Below are 23,194 nucleotides of genomic sequence, written 5' to 3'. Positions count from 1 at the left end.
AAAGTGGGAGGAGTAACACAGGCAAAGGTGAGGAAGACAAATGTGATAATTGGGTAATTGTGGCACTATATAAAGAATGCTTGTGACTGATTATTGTTACTCTGTTTCCTGATGAAGGCTGTTGGGTTGGTTTGGAATGAATGAAGTTGCTTGTGAGCGTCTGTTTACTCTACTTTTTTTGTACATTAAAAAGTAGCTGTGATATTTTTGTTATCAAGGTGACCAAGATACAGGTGCTACTGTGTGGATTATGTTATTCTATGGCTCTCTGTAAAGTTGTTTGGAAGAGGGATGGGTTTATAATAAGCAAGCATAATGTGGGAGTAAATAAAAGGCAGACTATGCTGTGGCTTTAAGGGCTATTTTTAGTTAACTTCTTGTCTATGATCCTAGTTTAGTATTGTTTTTCGTTCATGTTCTTATATACTCTAGTGAGTATATAAAACTAATGGTGACTTGCTGACTTTTTTTTCCCCTCGGTCATAAAAAGCTTTTCATTGCAGTTATAAAGGGTGTAATCTATTCTTCCCATCTAGGACTAGAATCAGAAGTTTCTCTGAGACTTGAAGTTTCTGTAACTATCTTATTGTGAAAGGTAAGAAAGGGATCTCTTTCTTGTATCATACCTATATTATCTTCTGAAGAGGTTTGGGTTTCCAAGTATCTAATCTGTTTTGTTCCTTTCTATGAAAACTATTCTAACACTCTTTTAGAGGCACTATGTTTAGAACTATTTCTTCTTACAATCTCTGTTTTTGTTCTAAGCCTACTGAAGCCTTTATTGCTCAGTAACTGCTATTTAACAGAATTCTGGCACTTCTTGCATATATCAGTAAAAATAAACATACTTGTTAAAAATTCTGTTAAACATGTAATCCCCAGATGTTCATCTGACTTGGCTGCCTTCTGGGTATCTACTAAAGTAATTCCTTTAAAACTCCATTTTAGGAACTGGTTTTTGTGTAGAAGTGGCCTCCTGGTTTCAGTGTTCCCTTTAATGTGGCAAGATCAACAAGCTACCAAGATTTCATAACCACCTTGTGTAGGGAAGCTACTGAAAGACACAATGACTGAGTTCTTGGTTTGCTTTAACTGGTGCAGTGGTGAGCAGCCCCAGCCAGTAAGTACATGCATGTATTGGATTTTTAAGATGCTTTTGAATTTACAATGAGAGCTTTAATCTCTGTGTGGCCTTTCTTGTGATCAGCTACACCAAGGAAAGCAAAATATAAAAACTGATAGGGGAACTTTTATCTGTAGTAAAAGGCATGAGCTCTATCAGAAGATCTGATTTAACACTAATTAGAGTTGCTATTTTCTAGCTGCATAGGAAATTAATTGTCTAACTCATCTTAGTGTTGCACCTGTAAACTTTCCCTACATTGAGGAACACAGTTGCAGAATAAGTATTCAGCAATTAGGATGTAGTTTCATGAGGACTTAGCATAGACTGCCCCAGATGGGAGGCTACAGATTCTGTTAATGAAACATGACATGGGTATATTTCAAAACAATCCTGAATGTGATGTCTTGTAAAGATGTGATGGAAGTCAAAATAATTAAACCCTGTGAACTGGGGAGAATTCTTGTAATAACTGTTCTTTAAGGACTGTCTGGTAAGAAGAGTTGAGGAGAACTCTAGAACCCTTAATGTAGCCTCCAGATGCCTATCTATGGGCTATTAATGGAGAATAAGAGGGGGAAAACAAGGATGCATAGCCACCCTTAAAATGTATACAGTCAGTGGAGTTTTCTGGGGGAGTGGATTATTTACTCAATATCATAGCTGCCATTTTTGCTGTAACTGAGGATTCAATAACACTTCAATTATTAATCTCTCTATCTGTAACTTGTTTTTTTTAAAAACTTGAAGCAGAATCTAGATACGGGACCTACCCATACAGTTGTGCACAACTCTTCTAATGTGTTTTATTTAAAGTTCAGTTCCAGACTGGGATTGGGGAAGAGAGCTACAGAAGTCTTCCATGTCTGATAACTAATCATTGAGACAAATGTGTTTAGCTTACACTCCTATTTTCTTTTAATTGTAATAACAAATAGTTAAAAATTGCCAACTCTGCAAATTCAGCCTGGGCTCACAACATGGAAACACTCTGCAGGCCAAATTTTGCCCACAGTGACACATGGGCAATTAACTGCCTTCAATGGCTTTGCATAAGTTTCAACAGGTCAAAATCTATTGATGCAGAAAAAGGACAAGAATTGGCTCACTCTTAACTCTGCTGACTCTTCAGGGCTAGAGAGAAAAAAGCAGTAAACTTGTCACCAAATCCCTGATGCTGAAACTGGATCTGTGGGTGGCCTCTTGTGCCTCTGCAGAGGCACCATGACTTCACTGGGGGTCCCCATGCAGATAGTTCCAGATCTGGGGGGTCCTTGGTTAGCAGACTGGACTAGGAATAATCAAGAACTAGATCTAAGTTAAAAGATGCAATTTAGGGTCTCCCGAATAGAACAGCACTTCAAATATTGGAGTGTACCAATAATTCATAATGTATCTGCACTGCATTTTACTCTAAAACCAAACTGCCTTTGAGGTGTGGCTACAGCCTCTGGAATGTAATATTTGTTGTAATATTTGAAAAGGTCAACATCTTTCTTGGTTCTCACTGAAGAACATTTAAACAACTGTCTCTAGGGCTGAACTTTTCAGTAGTAGAAGTACGCAAGCGACCCTTAGCCTCTACCTGCAGACTTCAAAGAAGGGAGGCTGCGATATATTTAGTGCTTCTGAAAGTACCCTTTCTTTGACCATTACCCTAAGGACTCTGCAAATGCTCCTTAGTCTTGACTTGGTCCTAGACCACTATTGACTAGAGACAAGCAAACTGGCTTTGTGATGCATATAAATGGAAAGTAAATTGTGGTAGCAAATCACATATCCTGACGTGAAGGGTTAATATACTACTTTGTGGCTTAAACCAATATGGCTACATAGAAAACATCCCAATAACCACATCAACATGCATTGGTTATAAATCATTACAGACCAACCTGCATCTGTCACACCAACTCATACACTGGCTAATGTACTTGTGTGGCACAAGGAAACTCTCTGGTCTTATAACTAACTTGATACTGGAGAATTCCCATAGGACATCATTCTGGCAGGCCTTGGGTATCTTGTATACCAGGAAGGTAAGTCTTGCTACTGTAATATATACCTGGGAATATATAACACTACAGGAGATACTGTGGTAGAAGCAAAATGAATACTTGCCCTCCTTTATTTATTTTTGACTGTCCTGCTCTTCCCCTACATGCTGCCATGTGGACACTTGACTCTCTCTTCCTCAAAAGTGCTTTTTAAAACTAACATAAAGGCTTACTGGGTATCTCTGCTCCCAGTTCAGTTGCATTTGATTAGGTAGGGAGTGGTCTGTCCAAAGCAGCAGCAGTAATAGTTGGGAATGCCTATTTATGTACTCTGCTTCCCTGATAGAAATAACTTCTCTCATCTTGCTCTACACTCAGCATGCAGATCCCATAGCCTTCTGGCAAAGGAACTGAAGAGGATTCTCTTTTGGAACTCCTCAGTACCCCCCAGGAAGGATTTTCTAATCCCCAGAGGTAGTGCATATTTTTTAAACAAAAACAAACTTCTAAAAAATACTTGTAATAGGGTCCTCTGATCTCAGTAACCCCATTTTCTTGGGACAGAGAAAAATCTCTGGAAAGATGCTGCATGCAAATAGTGTGCTGCTGGTCACACTGCAACAGTCACTCAGTTGATTATTGTTCCACCAGCAATTAAGGTTTCCTACCCTAGGAGTCTCCAGGAATTAAAGATTAATCTTTAATTAAAGATCGTCACATGAGGCAATCTCTAGGAATTTGTCTAACAAAAGTTGGCAACCCTACCAGCAATATTAAGCTTTCTTAAGTTATCCCAATGCAAGACAGGAGAGAAACTGGGTTTAACTAAATCTGACTCCTGGAACCTTGACTTCATTGTTCAAGGACTGGCTGAGAAGCTAGCTTAAAAAAATGCATAAATGTCCCTTATTGCATTTAGCATTGTGGTGCATAGATTTCTAACCCAATAGGCCTAGACTCGCAAAAATGCACCTGCAAATGGTCAGTTAGACATAGTCAAAGGTGCAAAACAACTCCTATTTAGACTCTCTTAAATTAAAGTAAACGTGCAATCTTCAGACCCCCATCCTGGAAACTAATCCGAAGATGGAACCTCTCTTGACTACAATGAGGCTCTTTGAGGGTGCAAAGTTCCATAGAAAGAGGCCCCAGTCTTGCAACTGGCTCATCTGACTATAGTAAGAGTTTAAAGTTATGTAACTTCTCTATAGCAGTCCTGCTGATGGAGTAAATGTCACATTGAGTCCTCTAGTGCTCTTAACTTGTGTTATCAGATGAAAAGCAAGTGGAAATGGCAGAGGCAGTGTCTAGTCTAAACCACATGTGTAAGTGCCTTTTTTTATAGGTACCTTAGTTATGTTGAGTGAAAGCCTAAAAGTCTGTTCCTTTAGTGCTAGAAAACAGCTTTTTAGTGCTTGCTTCAAATCTTCTGCTGACAAACCGATTCATATGTCAACAAAAAACCTTAGTACATTCTGCTCTTTTTAAAAAGACAACACTGAAATGTGTTAATATGTTGGTTCTGTTTCCACTAGGAGTCACTAGAAGGTTCTTATCAACTGGGCGATAATTCCCAGACACAACCTTGACTGTCTTATGTAAAGGATTTTCTGCTTAAGCACATATAATTTTTTTCCCTCTTCTCTTAAAGAAGAGACGTCGGAGACTAGACCGAAATATGATTGGAAAACCAATGAACTTTGTCCATACTGCCCATGTTGGAACAAGAGATATGAATAGTGGTTTTACATCTGTAAGTATGTACTCCTCAAGATGAGCAGAAATGTGTGAGACATGCCTAACTGCTAAAACTAAATGTTTAAAGTTGTGAGCATCACTTGCCAGTGTACAGAGAATGAATGCAGCAGAATAGTGTCAGGACAGACCATAGTCTTCTACATCCTACACACCCAGAATAGATTTATTTTAGGTCATTTAACTTGACACTAGCTCATAGCACTTTCTCATCTGACACACTGCAGTCCTGGCATATACAGTCAGTGGTGGTGGTGTGGGGGAATGGAGTATGTCGGTACTCATGAGGCCTCATTCTTCTGTCACTCCACTGAAGTACCAGGACTTGCACACCCATTTAGAAGAGCAGCATGTTGCTAATCTCAGTTTTGTCACTGATACCCTGAGTATTGACATCCCTCCATATGTGGATAAGTATGTCTTGCCCATTAGGATTAATGTTTGAAGTACTTTCTCTTCCTTTCCAATGTAAGGCTTAATGCTTTGACAAATAAAGGGCATCTACTAACCTACTGTATTCTTCTCTAGGCTGGGTCAATTCAGGACCATATGAAGTCAAAAGGTGGCTACACAAATGGCCCTCCTGCAAGTGCACAGCTATAGAAAACTCGAAAGGAGACTGATGCACCAATTTTTGGTATGTTCTGCTCTCTGAGGGCTTCCTAAAGATCAATAAAAGTTATGAGCTAGCAACTGGTAGGGAAAACTCCAACCATATTATGAAGCTTAATTCAGGTTTCAGCATTCTTTGTAGAATGGCTTGTATGCAAATGTATGGCGGCTATTATAATTGTCAACCTGGTATGGTGATGGTGCAGTACCAATTAGAACACCATCCTAGGTCCCCTTCCAAATGGGAAGACCCCCAGCCCTATCCCAAAGAACTTAGTGTTAGATTGTATGGCCTTTTTTTGGTAGGCATTGTTACTAGTCTAAAACCACTTGCATAAAAACAGTCTTGACTTTCTTCTTTTCACAGAAATTCTGGAAACTGATGTTACTGGAAGACCTCACTTGTTTACACTAATAGTAAAAGATATTCTACTGGGGAATGGAGTATTTCATAGTAACGAACATTTCTCTGAATCCAGTGGTTGGATGCCCACATGCTAATTAATTCTTTGCTGGAACTGTACACTAGTATTGCTTTTAACTTTATAAATTAGATCTTACTTTTTTTTGTCTTAAAGCCCAGTGAAGTCTCCACAACCCAAAGGCTTTTGTGACGGATACTCTCACAAAATAACTAGGTTCTCCACCCTAAAGTAGGTCCAGGTGACTGGAAAAATAGTTTTTCCAGTCACAGGTCAGTTTTTTCCATCACTGAGCTGTAAGTGCCTAGCATGTTCTCTCCCACTACTATAATAACTGCAACAGATCTTCACTGTGCCAAAGTCTCTGAAAGAGGCTGGATGGGTCTCAACAGAATGCTCAGGACTTTCTTTAGACTTAATGTAAATTGCTGCTGCATAAATTTAAGTACCAATTGAATTTTAAACTCTCATCTAGAGATGACATTCTAGGTATCAAGCAGTCATGTAGCACTGGTGGAGGTTGGGTGGGTTTTTTTTGGTAGCTGATTTTTATTATTTATTATTATTTTTGCCCCCCCACCCCATGGTAGTGATGCCAGATCTATCTAACAAGTGACAGCCTGTCTTCCAGACACTTAAAAAAATAAAACCAGTCTCTGATTACTTTGTTTTTTAAATGCATTGGAAGTTCTTAAATTTTTTTTTTAAACTGAAGTAGATGATGTAATGGCCTAAATTAAAGAGAAAATAGGTAGACTAGTCTTAATCACTTCTCGAAACCTACCACATTTGACACTTAAATGCTAAATTGTATTCTGGGTATATTTGATATATGTACAGTGCTGGCATTTTGAGATGTTGCTTTTGTTAAATAGTCATGAAGGCCAGAAGCAACAAGTTTAAGTATCCCTTGAAGTGACTAGGTCCATAATCACTGTCACAAGTGCATCCATACCCTTTTTTATCTTGGGTAATAGACAATTGTCCTCTCAAACTGTGCAGTTGGTATGGATGCAGCAATTTAAAGTGGTCATAAGTGAAATCAAGGAAGCAAGTTAAGTTCATGAACTTGAATTATTGCCAACTTTAGAGCATTGACAAGACACCTGGTAAGTCAGTGGAACTTTCATTTATTTCAACAGGAGTAGGATCAGGCCTTCAGGTTTGTCTTTAAAATATCTTTCAACACAGTGTGATCTGACCACTGTCATGCGACTCTCCTATAAATTAGAGGTCTTCTGTGACTGAAATGTGTCAGCGTATACATATTGCTATAAGAGCTGATGTGAAGGCCTAAGATGAGGGGCTGTTCTGTGTCTCTGTACACTCAGTAGAGAGTCTTCTTTCAAATGAATTGAACACTATTTTTACTGTAATTTTCTAAAGTGACTGTGCAGTAACTACACAAAGCAAAGATTAATTACTCTTTTTGGCATGTGTATATCTGATTAGAATACATGCCCTGTTTTTAAATAGCAAACTATAGACTAGCATGAGTATCTAATCTGTAATTCTAACACAAGATCAGTCATTCTAAGTTTTTCCAACTTGGTTTTTGGATCATAAATACTGTAATTGTTCAATAAACACCACCTTGCAAACTCAATTACTTCTGCTTGTATTTTATACACACTTGAAAAAGAACCATATGCTCCCTTAATAGCTTGGCGTGAGCAGGTTCTAATGTAACTTTTTATTAGCCTGAATTAACATTTTGTTTACCACACCTTAGACAAAGGAGGCATAACCAGTTTCAGAATTCTAATAGCTGTGATAAAGAACATATCTTATTGTTAGTGGTGTAAAAACCAGGAACTCAGGCTGACAGCACTTAATCTCTACTGATCTTATGGGCTGAGCAAGGGTCCTCTCCCCACCACTATGCTATTAAAAACTCCAAGGGATTTGAAAATATTTACTACAGCTCTGCTCCAGCTGAATTTAAGCCCTAGTCTTGAGGGAATCCACACTTTCTAGACAAGCTAGCAGGGTAACATTCATTCCCTCTAGTCAATGTAGTGTTAAGTGTCCTATGAGTAGCAGAGATACAGTGCCCTGTTGATAACAGTGGGAGATGGCTAGCTCTGCTGGCAGATTCATGCTGTCTAAATGGCCAACTTCAACTAGTCAAAGCTGTACAATTTTCTTACCACAGAAGCAAAGTTAACAGCCTTCACCTTCTTGAAGACCAGTTTTAACATAGTATGCTGATGGCTGAAAAAACAGAATAGTGCATCAATTCAATGCTAGTCTTAGAGTGTGTAAATTGAGCATTTTTGGTAATCCTGTTCCATCTGCTACTTATCCATACTTCATTACACCCCTCTTCTGTGTGACCAGCACAAGCAGGCAAATGGTTGACAGGGAGGGGCTTAAACAGCAGGCTTTATTTTATAGCTGGGGAGGGGCACTACATTGCCCATCCCAGCTTTCATGAACCAGCCATTTATCTGGTTACAAGGTTCCTATCATAAGCCCCACCCAGTCAGGCTAGACCCTCCTTGGTTTATCCCACAGACTCATTTCACTTTTGAAACCTTTCTCCACCCCCCAATCTAATGAGGGGTAGTCTGACAGAGGCCACAAGGTGGGGCAGGGGAATCTTCGGTCCAAAAAGATTTCAAGTGCCTCTCTTATAAGCACAAGATCCAACTGGGCAATTTTGGTTCTTTTTAGCCTTTACCTGTACTGGCTATAGCAAGTGCCAGTGATTTTTAGTATGGATGTACACCACACCCACCATGCCTGGTACCCCCATCGCCTGCCTGACCCTATCCTTAATGCCATGGAGCCAACTATCAGCCCCAGCATCTACCAAACTCCATTCTTCCTAAAGAGCTCAGTGCCATTGTATCAGATATCACTGTCTTCTCCCTCTTCCCACTCCTCCCAAAAAAATTCTCAATTATCCTGGCTACCTCATAGCTCACATTCTTTCTTGCCCTGTTGACATGGGGTGGCTCAGTGGCTTTCCCCAAACTCATCTTATGCACATCCCTGACTAAACTAATGGAGGATAAGACCAAACTATCTAATAACTCCACATCTCTCTGTAGCCTAGTCCTTAAATTTAATTCAATGCACTACCCAAAATCATTTTCACCCCAGTGAATAATCTCAGGACACCAGGTGACTGTAGCTTTGCCATCTGAGTGCTGGACTTGCTCATGCCCTACCTACCATACTATCACAGGCAAATGGCTCTAGCCTTGAAGCTCAGATGTGATCCACCAGTTGATGTCCAGCCCATAATTGCTTAAGCCAACATTACAAGCAGCATCAACAAGCACTGGGACCAGCTCCAACCTGCCCTGAGTGCCATAACATTGAAGATAAGTGGCTTCAGCCTTGCAGTGTAGTGATGATCCACCTCATGCCTGGCTCAAATCTGGCCACAATTAATTGCTTAATCAACCCAACATCAGTGAACGCTCGGACCAGCTCATACCCTATCTGCCATAAAAAGAGCTGCTCCCCTAGCATGTCTCTCCTGTTGAACTAATGAATCTGTATAGCTTTGGCCTTGAAGCCCACCAGTGATCCACATGCAGATGGGGTAAACTCTCAGAATCTGTTGCCTGCCAGCTAGCAGGTGAAGGGTCCCAGCTGAGGTCCTGGGTCCTATACACCAAGATCTCCTCAGTCCAGGATGATGTCTGTTCTCCAGTTCACCTCCTCAGAATAGTTGGCTTGTCATGGTTCCCATCTGCTCCAAAGTCTTGTGGAAACTGGGTCCCTTTCTCCTTAGGGAATGGCGATCCTAAGGCCACAAATCCCCAGCAAAGCTGTATAAGGAATCCTTGCTGATTTCTGAGGCTGCCACTCTCCGTGTGTTCATGTGGGCCAGACTGGAGATCCTCAAGGGTATGAAAGAGGATACTCCTGCTTAAGCTTCTGATTGCTCCTACATCCTTCCTTTTTGTTATAAGAACTCAAATCTCTGCACTAAGGAGCAATCTTTTCCCTTCCTTTAGTCCTAGTTGCCCCATCCACACGCTTCAGGTTATTTTTAAATTCGCCTAGGTGAAGTATGGTCGGCCACAAACTAGATGTAAATGGCCTCATTCTTTCGCTCCTTTGTACCTTGTATACTCACATCTGTACAAAATTCTGACTTGGTAGTATTTTATACTCACTTTTCACAGGTGTAAGGAATAACACAATGTATAAGGGAGAAGAGGATCAGGCCGTATGTATATGACAGTGCCACAGTCCTAATACTATGGATTTCTTCAAATGAATCGGAGGTAGCTGTTTGGAATAATTTCTATCTTTTATATTATGGGTGTAAGAACTAGATATAGTGGGGAGCAAAGCATAGGTATCATTGCATCTAAAGTCAAATATGGCAGGTTATCAAAAATCCAGACTCCAATACTATTTTCTTTTTCAAAGTATTATCAGATACCTCCTGTAAGCATTTAATATCACTTGCATAGTGCTATGCTGTGTTTTTAATGAGATGTCAGCATATCCTATCATAGGATAATCTTTAACACAGAAACTAGCTTCCCTTTTATAGTAATTACTGTACTACTGCTGCAGGTCAATGACTGGGCATAGGAGAATATGGTAATCGGTTAAGTTTAATGTCCATTCTGTGGGAATGGAGACAAACTATTTCAGAAAACACTAGATATTCTTCATACTTAAATCAGTGTTTTTAATTTATCGGTACAGTAGAAGTTCCTTGTCTATCGTTGATGAGCCAGGGGGCAGGGATGGCAGGGGGATTCTTAATTTAAGTATATTTTATATAAGTTATTAAGGGCGGTCTAGGTTGGACATTAGGAAAAAGTTCCTAACTGTCAGGGTGGTTAAACACTGGAATAAACTGCCTAGGGAGGTTGTGGAATCTCCATCTCTGGAGATATTTAAGAGTAGGTTAGATAAATGTTTATCAGGGATGGTCTAGACAGTATTTGGTCCTGCCATGTGGGCAGGGGACTGTACTCGGTGACCTCTCGAGGTCCCTTCCAGTCCTAGAATCTATGAATTACAGTAATTTGGGAAAAGTAGATTTTATTTATTTTATTTATTTATTTGTAGCTGAAGATTATAATACCAGACTGTTTTGGGTTGTCTTTGGACATTACTTTGGTCTCAGTCTTGTGGAATTGTCATGAAGCTTAACAGTCCAAGATCAAATGTTACTTATCTGTGCTTCGTAATTGCTGTTGGAGGTAAGATTCATGAGGGGCAGGGGGGTGGAGGATAGGGGGAGGACATGGTGCTATTTTACTCTGCTGTCAAAGCTTTCTTTCCTCCGGGTTGTATTTTGCAAGGTTTCCAGATATCCTGCACTGACCAAATATTGTTTTATACAGCTGCACTAGATTATTGGCTCTTTGAAGGATTAAACATCAGAGTGCTTGCTTTGAGCAGGGTTTCAGCTCCTGTACTTTGTGATGTTGTCTTCTTTCTAAAAATTTCTCTTTTCAATAGATCACATTGTTTAAAAGCACTGATAGAGCTCCCTTCTAACTCTTCAACATGTTCCACTAGTCCATAATTGTAGCCTGTAATTTTTGAAGGTAGAGTCCTTTAGCCCTAGACAATTTAGCAGAAATGACTCCAGTATTAAAGAGTTAATGTCAAAGGAGTGGAGTCCTGAAATAGAAAGCTAGTTGGCTCATTAGATTACAAATTGGCTTTAGGGCAGGAAACAAAGAGTAAATGCAGTGGAATGTTTTTAGAGAAGCAGAGCTGTTTCCCATAACACTTTTTAAATTAATGCTGCAACTGTTATTTAACCTTTTAGGTTACGTAGGCTGTAGGAAGACTCATGCTATTTACCATCAGGGTGGGGTTAATGCATAGGCATTACAGACTGGCACCTAGCTTCATGGAATTGTGTGATTACATCAGAATCTTAGCTTTCATTATAACAGCACGCCAGCACTGTCATAGTTAAAGCTGTATCAAGATATCTGTTAAAAGGTTGACTATTCTAAGTCCTCTAAAAATGGACATGCTTAGTTGGATTTGTTTGAAATTTAGTGGAAAAATCTGAGAGTGGGGTTCTGGAGATATGAGCTGTGGAAAAAATAGCCATTTTTTTTAAAAAAAAAGCTTCTACGTGGGGTTGGTTGGTTGTTTTTACCCAGTGTTAGAGTTCAAACTATTCATTATTAGTGGATCAAAATGGTATTCCCAAGGTAGTGCATGAATCCCACTAAATTTTTAGGAGACCCAAAGTGAGAACAATATTTACGAAAAAGTACATTTTTATACTGTACATGTGCCAATACAGAAAAACAGCTAGAATGTTTCCATTCCTGCCATTTAGTATGCTTTGAAGCTCAACTCTTGGAAATGCTCTAAAATCCAAACCGTTAATCAGATTGTTTTGAAGTTTGAGGTGCCTCATAGGGTGACAGGGTAGCATTAGTGACCCAGATTTTGGGTTATTTGACCAAGGGGCTCCTTAGTTACAGACTCACCACCACAACTTGTATCCTTCTATTGTTCTGTATTGTTAAACTGATAGGTATTAATGACTGAATGAATTACAGATCTTGAGATGGCTGTGAACTTACCCTGCCATAACATAGCTAAGGATAAATTAATCACCAGCCCTACCTATGACAAAGAGAGATTTGGACTGAATGGAATTAAAGTATTGTGTGTGTGTGAGGGGGGAACTAGAAGTGAATTTGTCCTGCACAGGGAGAGGCATTAGGGGGCAGAGGAGTGGGGGAGGGGGTAGGGAAAAGAGCAGTTTGGGGCTGCAGTGAAGGGAGAGGGCTTCTGGGGAAGGGGATGAATGGTGAGAGAGGTTGAGGGCTCAGGTGAAGGAGGCATAATGCCCCCAAGCTCTGCCAGTGCACCCCAACCCCCCTGCAGCCCCAGCTTTGCCCGTGCACCCTAAATATCCTGAATCCCCAGCTCTGCCAGTACACCTCACCCCCTAAAGACCCAGCCCTGCCAGTGAATCTGACACCCTGTACTCCAATCCCCTTGCACTCCACAGCTGTGGCAGTGCACTGCAACCTCCATGCACGCCAACCCCTCCCCCGTGCCCTCCGACTGTCCTGGGTGAATTGTGGGGTTGGCAGAGTACAGGTATGTGGGTTAATGGGGCATATTAGGGCATTGTTGAATGAGGGCAGAGTTAAGGTTGCATGAGCAATCTTACCTCTTCATTTATGGATTTTCAGAAGTTTGGGTTTTACTCAGCGCAATGTTCTGGAAGGGGACAACTTACCACTAAGCAACTTTACCTCTCCATTAAGATAATTTCCAGCCATTTAATTGATTTCAAAACAAACAAAACCTAATCTGAATGTAACTGATACAGTGATATCTACCTAAGTCTGCAGAGAACCTGAAGTGATGCCTCTGAGAAGTATGAATTGCCCCATGCATCTCAATGTGGTATTAATTCCAAGGCCTACTGCACTTGGAGCCCTCTGCCAGTACTGGTCTAGCAAGGGAAAAGGTGTGCAGTGGGCTAGACTGGCTCATCCAAGAAGAGTTGGGAGTGTAAAATACTGGGAGGCGCATCCCTGTTGCCTGGCTTCTCTGGGGGACCGAAGGTACCCAGCTATTCTCAAGGTGTGTGTGGGGGAACACCTGCTGCTCCCAAGGGATGTGCATCCTAGACCACAGCCCCTCACTCTCTGGGATGCGATGGGGGAACCTATTGCTACTGCCACTCCCAAGTCAGGGGTGGGACCACAGCCCAGAGACAGGGCTACATGGACAGAGCCATGAAGGGCCTTATGCCATGGTGTGCCTTGGGTCCTGGATTACCTTAATCCAGCCCTGAAGACATTAATGAATACTGTAAAACATCTGGCCCTGTATTATTAATATTATTTATTGGAATTACCCATAGTGCCTACTTCATGGCTGTTGTTCATGTTATACACCATGGCCACTGAAAACAAGTGACCAAAAGGCTATAAGTCTGCTCCAAAAGTGTAGGTCCTTTCTACTTCAGCTAAGGCAGAATCTCCTGTAGCTGTTAGTGTGACATATGTTTGTGAGTAGCTCTGCGACCTTGGTTACCTCACAATCCTTCGCTGTTGTAACTTCCAACTTTGGGTCACTCATAATCAGCCTGCCAGCATGCAGGTTACACCCTGAGTGTCTGTGTAAAGCCACAGTCTTGGTCCAGCAGTTCTGACCCCAGCAGAGTGTCAGCAAATACCAACCACACTGGCTTCCAGCAGCCTTTGTTACTATTTGCAGGGTGACCCCAAGACATTCTCACTCCTGAATTTCCCCCCAAAAAACATGTTTTGCACTGTCCAGCCTTCTCCTGAACAGTCCAGATATACTAGGTCTGTTGCCCCTCTAAGGGGATCAATACTCAACAGCTTGCCACCTTAAATGAAGTTACCAAAACAATTCACAACACTGGATTACTTCTGATTAAAGAACAAAACAAGTTTATTTGAAAACAAAGAGATTTTAAGTGAGTACATGTAATGAGGTATTAAAGTCAGAAATAGTTACAAGAAACATAAAGATAAAATGCTTTCTAAACTTAACAAACTGAACTTTGCTCAAATCTGTTCCACCTTGTATTTAGCTGTGACAGTCTGATTAAGTTTCCCAGACTTGAAAGACTCAAAAGCTTCTCTCTCACCAATAGAAATTGGTCCAATAAAAGATATTACCTCGCCCACCTTGTAGCTCAAATTCTGTCTAGTAGAAGGCAGCAGTCTATGTACACAGGGGCCAGCTCTGTGTCCCTAGTCACCTATTTAAAATGTCACAGTAATTACAGGCTTCAAACCTGTATTCCAAATATTCTAATTACTAGAGGGTTTGGCTATTGTATTTTAAAATAATTGTCATGAAAATGTAAGCAAGAAGCTCTTCTAGATTTTTTTAATGTTTTTACATTGACTAATGTTAAATTCACCTATGATACTTCTATATAAAACTAAACTGGACAGGCAAAAAGGTTATGTGGGTAGATTATTACTAAAGGCCCACTCCTTATTCAAGCAAAGCTCCCATTGAAGTTATGCCCTTTAATGCTAATTTCCACATAGGATGTTAAAGTAATAACATACTTTCCTCTAAGTGAAGTAATGCTGGAATGTCTTCATCTACATACATAATCAATAGTTTATTAAGAATATGTGTGCTCTACTTTAATTCTGGGATTGCTTTTCTGTACCTAGCCAGGTGGCTGACCTAAAAAATATTAACCTACTACCACTGCCAGCACAAAGGGGATCATCTTTCTACTTATTTAGAGAGAGGGACAGAGATTCTGATCTCAGTTACAGTTGTGTGAATGGGAATAGCCCCACTGATTTAAAATGAAACTAGTAGGGTTACTCTGGGTTTACACTGCTGTAACTAAGGCCAGAACCTGATCTGAAATGTACTCATAATTATCAGGAGTGGGTTTTGTTACCTGAAAATATCTCCCTTGTTAAAGCTGACATTTGTAAGAAAATCAGCACTACAACATAACAGCAAAAATATGTGAATGGAAACCACCTAGATTCTTCAACAAAATAAATTCATAGATTCCAAGGCCAGAAGGTTCCATTGTGATCATCTAGTCTGACTTCCTGTATAAGACAGGCCATAGAACTTCCCCAAAATAATTCCTAGAGTATACCTTTTAGAAACACATGATCTCTAGAAAATCCAGTTTGAACAAGTCATACATCCATATTTTATAATGGAGGAAGTTCATTACCACCCCCCTCCCTACTAGAGAAGGTACATATAATGCCACAACACCACCTGCACAATTGCATTTTTAATACAAAGTACCCCAACAGTATTAACCCTAATTCAGTACAGTTTATTTTAATTCCATAAGGTTTGTTCAGGATATTGTCAGTCTGTCGCAATGTCTCATTACTTCTCACTGTTTAAGCATGCTAAAATGGGAGAATGGACCACTTGCAGTCTAGCTGTTGCTGACACAGGAACAAAGTTCTGAATGTTACTGAAAAAAAATGCTTGTTTGGCATAGTCAAAGTAAAAAGAACTTCTGTAGATCAAAATAGTAATTATTTACAGAATTACATTTCAAGATGATTCAAGTTCCTAGGGCCAAAATGTGATTTACTGTAAACTTGCAACAATAGGGTGGGGAATTGCCTCTGGATGCTACATTTTTATTTCTATTTGGTTTTTAAATCCACCATATGCAATGAGGGGGAAATCACATGCACACAAGCTCTCTTGAATACATTAGTTTTATAAATTTGTTGAGTTTGTTCCCCAGTTACTTCACCTTCTTGAAATCAATATACAAGCTGACAGTATCAATGATTTTCCCTGGTTTTTTTCAGTGTTGTTGCTATAAAAGAAATCTCTACCTTCATCGGTCATCATTTCCATTACCATATGATGAATCAAATTTGAAAAGGGTTTAATGAAGAGTCATATATGCTCATCAGAAAAGATTACAGGGATCTTGGGCCTGATGCTGAGAGGTGCTAAGTGTCCTTGACTCACACTTTGGCAGGTGCTGAGCATCTTGCATGATTGGGCTTTTTGTTTTCAGTTTTGATTAGTTCCATACAACTATAGTGATGTATAAAGAATAAATAAGAGTTTCAGAGCAGTTCTATTAAAAATGAGTAACAGACAGGCTATTAGTTTATTATCCAGAAATTGTCAGGTGCCACAAAGGAAAGGCAGCACACGCTGAGATATACATCAGGGACTTGATGGCTTGGAATATTGGTAACAGAGCTTGTCATTTTTAGGTCACTATTTCATATGCAATTGGAGTTGGAAACTAGTGTCCAAAGTTGTGTTCCTCTGGAACCATTGCAACCCTGATCCAAAGCTCCATGTAAAGACTTGGTGGGCTCACTCCAGTGGCTAGTATAAAAACAATTTTCATCAAAGAGCCAATGGACTGATTGATTTCATACCAAGTGCTCTACCCTCCCAACTCTAGCCATTTTCCCACCCTCCCACTGTGCTGAGTGTAATTTAATCCCCTTTTACGTTTTTGTCTGTTGTTTCACTTTTTCGCCTTCCCTCTTTCCATAGGTGCTGGAACTAGGCGTACTGCTGCTTGAAGTGGTTTCCATTATATATGGGGTTTAATTTAGTTCAATGGCTCTCAGCACCCCCACTATACAAATTGTTCCAGCACCCCTGCCTCTTTCACGGCCCTTGTGAGTTTTGGTGGGATTCTACAGCAACACTTGCTGACCAAAGCCTTTGAAAAGAGTTTTTCTTTCCCTTTCTGCTCTGTCCTTGGCAGGAAAAGGAGTAAACACAGAGATCAGTCTCCCATGAAGAAACCATTGGAATATGCCATTATCCTTGTAGGGATATAGAGTTACAAACTTATTCTTTAAAAATTAAAGCTGAGAATGTCATGTTCTTACTTGAGTGCTAGGACTTTAAAAAAAGCATCAAACAGCAGGAGACAGAGCTATGGTGTGGAGTGGGAGGCACATCAGCTGTTTCCCTAATTACAGGAGGCGAGTATAGAGACAGCAGTAAAGGAAGGAGCCTCCAGAAGGGAGCAAAGTATGGAAGGTAGTACAGAAAGCCTAGCCTGAGTGTATATGTGTTTGAGGGGGCAGTGAAGGCCACCTGCAAGCTCAGCAACAAGCAGGGGGTCCTATGTTTGGCAACAGAAACTGAAGCCATCACACAAACCCTTTGCATGCTCCGCATGATCCTTGTTTAATGTTGCAGCAGCAACACTCCAGAGGGATGCTGCAGTTGTCAGAAGGGGGAAACACTCAATTGGGGGAGGGCCCCGTTTTGGGGCCCCGCTAGGGGCCACCTTGGCAGTAGCAAGCAGGGGGGGGGGGGCTGACCTTGTCCAGGGCCTTAGAAATGCAATGCAGTAGCCAACTCTTTGCTGGAGGGCAATACCGACAACAGTTCTGCCCTGCTTCACCAAGCACCGGCCCCGTCATCCCCACCCTCGTCGCCTAAAAGCTTTGTCCTGAGTTGGGGGGGGGGGCACAGCAGGGCTAGGACCGTGCGGGGCCTCGCTTCCCTGCTGGGCAAGGCATGCTCAGGCCAGCCGGACGCTACGGGGATGGGCGGGCAGAGCGGGACGAGGGCTGGCTGCCGGACAGAACCTGCCCAGGAGCAGGAAGAGGAGGCTGCCCAGTGCTCCCGGAAGCGGGGGAAGGGCGGTCACATGTCCGCCCTGGCAGCCCCCTCCTACCCAGCCGGCTGAAGAGGAAGTGCCGCGCGCTCCGGGGGAGCTTAGCTGGCGGCGCTGTGCAGGCGGTGGCGGGTCCGGGAAGGCCGCTGGTGGAGGGTGAGCCGGTGCCGGCCGGCTGCTGCCCCGGCGGGCGGAGGAGGATGAGCGGGATGAGGCGCGCCTGGCTGTTGTGGGCCGCTCTCTGGGCCCTGCTGCTCCCGCGGGTAAGGGGCTGCGGTGCGGGCGCTGCTGGGCCGCCGGCGGCCCCTGCGATCGTGGGGAGGGCAGTCGGCGGGGCCGGCAGGGTGCTAGGGGGTGAGCCGGAGCGGAGGTGGGGGCTGTGGGGGAGAACTGGAACGGGGGGGCGGGGCCGCCAGGGTGTTGTGGGGAGGAGAGAGGGGAGCAAGGGCTGTGGGAGAGAGGTGGGGGGGGGGCTGGAGCTGTGGGGGGGACGAGAGACGGCGGGGGGGGGGGGTAAGAGTTGGACCTGTGGGGGGTAGGCCGGCAGGGGGCTGTGGGGAAGGGGGGCGAGAGCAGGCAGGGGGCTTTAGGGGGGGAGGAGCTGGGGGTGGTGGTGAGGGCACCGGCAGGGGGCTGTGGGAAGAGGGGGATGAGGGCTGTGGGAGAGAGCTGGAGCTGTATGGGGAGGCGAGGGCTGGTGTAGTGGCAGGGAAGAGGGGGGCAACGGCTGGCAGGGGATGTGAGAAAGGGGGGGCGAGAGTCGACAGGGGACTGTGGGGGCGAGGACTGTGGGAGAGAGGTGGAGCTGTGGGGGGCGAGGACTGGCGGGGGGTTGTGGAGTGAAGCTGGGGGGGGTGAGGGCCGGCAGGGGGCTGTGGGAAGAGCGGAGGGGGGTGCGAGAGCTGGGCAAGGGCTAGCAGGGGTCTGTGAGGGGAGATGCAGTGTGGGGCTGGGGTGGTAGACCTGGGGGAGGGGTGTAGCATGATGTCATGTTGAGGCGAGGTTGGTTGGCATCATATGGAGCATGGTTGAGTTCACAGTCCTGGACTGTGCAGTGTGAGCTGCAGGTCACAATTGCAAGACTGTGGAGTAGGGTGATGAGGTAGTAGTGGACATGGGTCCTAGTCATGTGGGCTGGTGTGAATGGGTTTGGGTGTAGGACTGCTTGTGTGAGCTAATATGACTCTGTCAATTCTGCTGTGTGCAAAAGGTGTCTTTCTATCCCAGCTGGCAAACTGGTTGTGATGAGAACCAGTCATTTTCTCCCCTGTTGGGAACTCTGCTCACTTTCAAAACCAAACTCAATCACAGCTTGTTTTGTTGAAGATCTGAAATGTCTGTCTGAAAAAGATGGATTGGCTCTTTTGGGTTTTCCAGTTCCTGTCCGGGATCAGAAGTAAAACTGCTTTAAACATTATGACAGAGGCATCCTGGTAGTATTTCTAGCTGGGCCTGAATTGTCAGGGTATTTCCAGTCCAACTCTGCAGACTAAAGGTCAGAAAAATGTTAGATAAATATGCAAACTTTCAGATGCTTCCTAACCTCACATCCGATCTTTTGAGGTCCATTCTATCCATAGGTCAGTGCTGATTGGCCTCCTCCAACAGGAGGAAACTTTATAAACATACCTATTGTTGCTATTTACCAGATCCACAGCGGGCACCTTAGTATAGCTGGTGTTTTAAGTATAGTGTTGTATTGACATGCTCTTAGTAGGATTATGCAACATGCTTAAAACACTGGCGGTCACCTAGAGCCTGTATACATTAACAATGAAACTATGGCTACTGCTAATGGAAGTTAAATGGTGATAGCAGTGTTGGGAACATTTAGCAAAACAATGTAGTGTAGTGTTGAAGAACAAGTGATCACTTGTTTAGAAAAAAGATTACTACTTATGAAAAATTAGCACTGCAGCTTTCATAACACCATATTTATTTATACCTCTCTCATTCATACACAAGAAAGTTCCAATAATGGAAGGGGCTAATGTGAAAGCCTCTAGTTCTTGCTGCTCAGACTCGCTCCTGTCTCCATTCGAAGTAAGATGATTAATATCATGACTTTTAATTGCCAGGAGTTTATATTTTTAGATGAATGGGCTTAGTTTAAGAGGTAAAGATTGGCATTTCTTTTGCTTATTATAAATCATTAAATAACTCTTCAAAATCTGTCTTAACTTTATCTAGTAACTGAAGGACTGTACATTTAAAATACTAACAAACTGTGGCTATTTTCACACTTTGCTTTGTGAGCAGATGTTCACTCTCAGAGCCTGATAAAATGGGTTGCTTTTAATAAGAATTTTTGCCATTCAAACAAGACAGACCTAGAACTCTGAAACAACTACACAGGAGCACCTCTTGCTTTTTTTCTCCTTTTATCCCAAGGTCTTGTTTGCTATAGGAGATGGTTAATGCCTTTCAAAGAAGATCACAGAGAAATACAAGCTATTAGTGAACTTCCTATATACATGGCAGGCATCAAATTCCAAGCGTCTTTTTTTCTACCTCTCTCTTGGTTATTAATATTGCTTAAGTCTATACCTGGCAGATAACAAAAAAATCTAAAACCTACAACAGGGCTCGCCGACTCCTTTTGCTCTATTAATTCATTCCTGATGTTAAGGTAAGTGCCTCTTTCAAGAAAAGTCAAGATGACCAGCTTTAAATTATGGCATAATTTCCCTTAGTTCCCAGTCAATTACTTTCTTCTGGCAACACCTAACTGAAACAAGAAATGACACCTTTTCTTTCATTAGTCACCTTCTAGATATAATTTTTTTAAATTATAGATCTTTTTCTGGAACATGGAAAAGAAATGTTACATATTTCCTTTATTGTGGACAAATTCCTATAGTACCTGACTATTTTATGAGTCTGCATTTGTTTTATATTTAATCAAGTATGTATAAAACTGGGGAATTAAGAATTTAACTTAAAAAAAAAAAGGCTTTTAAGTATTTATAATAAATATAGTTTCAGAATCCATCCTCTAATGTGCCCCTCCAACAATCTTGCCAAAACATAATTATAGGAATTGCCATACAGTAACATGTCCACAGCTGGAGTTCTTCTTTGTCTCTGTCAGTTAGTGGCCAGCTTTGAGAAATACAGGTGAAAAGTGCTATATCAAAATATTATTATGAAATTTGGTTACTGACCACTTTCAGAAATCAGTTTTCAGACGTTAGCATCTTAATTTTTCTTTAATTCTGTGCCTGCACACACACTCACAAGGATTACATTATGGTATAAACTATAAAATCCTGTCTTAAAAATCCTATAAAATCAGGATGGATAAAAATCAACGATTTAAAAATTTTTTTTAAAAATGGATTTTTTTCTTTAAATCAGATTTTTTTGATATCTCATTATGGAATAGGGATTATAAATTCTAATTTTGTAGTATGAGACAATATAGTCATGTAATGTTTAAGAAAAGTTTTGTAAATGAGTTCCAATAGTACATGGATTAGGGACCCAATCTTATGGGGCTCCAAGAGCTTCTGTATAGATTATTTAGGTTAATGTTTCTGTCTTCCCAATGGGATTCAGTGCTCAGTCTAGAACAGGGGTGGGCAAACTTTTTGGCCCCTGGGCCACATCAGGGAATAGAAATTGTATGGGGGGCCATGAATGCTCAGAAAATTGGGGTTGGCGTGCAGGAGGGGGTGAGGGCTCCGGCTGGGGGTGCAGGCTCTGGGGTGGGGCCAGAAATGAGGAGTTCGGGGTGCAAGAGGGGGCTTCAGGCTGGGGCAGGGGAGTGGGGTGTGGGAAGGGATGCAGGCTCCAGTTGGGGGTGCAGGCTCTGGGTTGGGGCTGGGGATCAGGGGTGAGGGGTTCAGAGGGTGGGAGAGGGATCAGGGCTAGGGCAGGGGGTGGGGCATGGGACGAGGCTCAGGGGTGCAGGCTCCAGGCGGTGCTTACCTCAAGAGGCTCCCGGAAGCAGTGGCATGTCCCTTCTCTGGCTCCTACGTGGCTGCACAGCCAGGTGACTCTGCATCTTGCCCTGTCCGCAGGCACCGCCCCTGCAGCTCCCATTGGTGCGTCAGAGGGGGGGCCATGCACAGCTTCCGGGAGCTGCATGGAGCGGCCCCCGACCCTGCTCCCCGGCTGGAGTGTCGAACGGGGGGTTATGCCACAGCTTCTGGGAGCCGTGTGGAGCGGCTGCCAACCCTGCTTCCCGGCTGGAGTGCCGGAGCGGGGCAAGCCCCAGACCCCGTTCCCCAGCGGGAGCTCGAGGGCCGGCTTAGAACGGCTGACGGCCCAGATCCGGCCTGTGGGCCATAGTTTGCCCACCCCGGTCTAGAAGATACCATCAAAGATGCTTAGTTTTGCAGTTCTCAAACTGTGGATTTGTGTCTCCAGAGATAACATGCTTGTTAACAGCAAAAATGTTTTTAAATATATAGAGGTGAGAAATAACAGACCTCAACCCTACTGTTCCTCTGCAAATTTGTGTACACAGTCAATCCCTTATCTCTCTCTAAAAGTGCAAAGTTTCAAAAAGTTTCAAAAGCTTGAATGTTTAACTAAATTCAAAAATTCATATGCTGGTTTTGTTAAAATATTATATGTTTGCTGTTGAAGAAAAAAATCCAGAATACATAACGTTGTGTTGTAGTTAAATAAAACAATTTAAATGTCTGTCTAGTGATCTCCTCCTAATACAGCATGGCCAGAAAATCCTCCAAATATTATTGATTAACCTGTTGAATTGAAGATAATTCACCTCCCAATGACTTCATAAATATCTGCTTCAGTTACCTTTGGTAAATGAAATAACCAAACAATCATTATATCAACCAACAAGCATGCACTTTTATGTAGAAATCCATGATTAAATCGAGTCTTCCTGACTAAATCAAATCCACCCTGTATAAAATATAGCTTCTTTGATTTACAGGTGCCCAAATAATTTGCAACCAAGTATTCCCACAATTTAGAATTAAGTTTAAAATTTAAATCAAATATGGGGTGCTGTGTTTATCCTCCCTTCTCTCCCATCCCACAAAAAAAAAAAAAGAAAAAGAAAAGAAAAACTCCCCCGAACCAACCAGCAAATCAAAACTTCCAGGCCAAGACTGAATCTTTAGAATTGCTGTAACTCCAGGAAAAACATAAGGCTTAATCATACATCTACTGGTCACAAAAGTAAATTTAGATGAGCATTCCCAGTGAGGACTATGCACATGAGAGAAGGTATTTAAGATGG

The 23,194-nt window shown here is 42.3% G+C and overlaps 2 protein-coding genes across 6 annotated transcripts in view; both read left to right on the top strand.

Annotated features, from left to right (window-relative positions):
• The first annotated feature begins 66 nt into the window (after positions 1–66).
• Positions 67–7,512, top strand: LOC135973915 (CDC42 small effector protein 2-B-like). Of its 2 annotated transcripts, none has more exons than XM_065559381.1 (6): positions 67–152; positions 537–595; positions 949–1,120; positions 4,769–4,870; positions 5,401–5,509; positions 5,852–7,512. In XM_065559381.1, exons 3-5 carry the CDS (start codon positions 1,067–1,069, stop codon positions 5,473–5,475), a joined length of 231 nt encoding a protein of 76 aa, XP_065415453.1. In that variant the 5' UTR covers positions 67–152; positions 537–595; positions 949–1,066; the 3' UTR covers positions 5,476–5,509; positions 5,852–7,512. The 2 variants fall into 2 exon arrangements, with proteins under 2 accessions (XP_065415453.1, XP_065415454.1); XM_065559382.1 differs by having other exon boundaries at positions 109–125.
• A 10,436-nt stretch (positions 7,513–17,948) lies between these two features.
• The window catches only part of SPPL2A (signal peptide peptidase like 2A), a 49,813-nt gene continuing 44,567 nt past the window's right edge, over positions 17,949–23,194 (top strand). For 2 of the 4 annotated variants that reach the window (XM_005307265.5, XM_042845664.2), the window contains exon 1: positions 17,952–18,239. In XM_005307265.5, coding sequence (XP_005307322.2) covers positions 18,177–18,239 — 63 coding nt within the window. In that variant the 5' untranslated portion in view covers positions 17,952–18,176. Of the gene's footprint in view, positions 18,240–23,194 lie in introns of all 4 variants that reach the window. The other 2 variants (XM_065559375.1, XM_042845666.2) reach the window with 2 other exon arrangements.

The sequence above is a fragment of the Chrysemys picta genome, chromosome 10 (assembly GCF_011386835.1).
Source record: "Chrysemys picta bellii isolate R12L10 chromosome 10, ASM1138683v2, whole genome shotgun sequence".
NCBI classification, from domain to species: domain Eukaryota; kingdom Metazoa; phylum Chordata; order Testudines; family Emydidae; genus Chrysemys; species Chrysemys picta.
The sequence above is the reverse complement of the archived record's forward strand: the minus strand, read 5'-3'. Positions and strand labels throughout refer to the sequence as shown.

Coding starts and splice junctions, on each gene's coding strand:
- LOC135973915 (XM_065559381.1), top strand. CDS start 1,067: ATGACTGAGTTCTTGGTTTGCTTTAACTGGTGCAGTGGTGAGCAGCCC. Junction 1,121..4,768: donor GTGGTGAGCAGCCCCAGCCA/GTAAGTACATGC, acceptor CTTCTCTTAAAG/AAGAGACGTCGGAGACTAGA. Junction 4,871..5,400: donor TGAATAGTGGTTTTACATCT/GTAAGTATGTAC, acceptor ATTCTTCTCTAG/GCTGGGTCAATTCAGGACCA.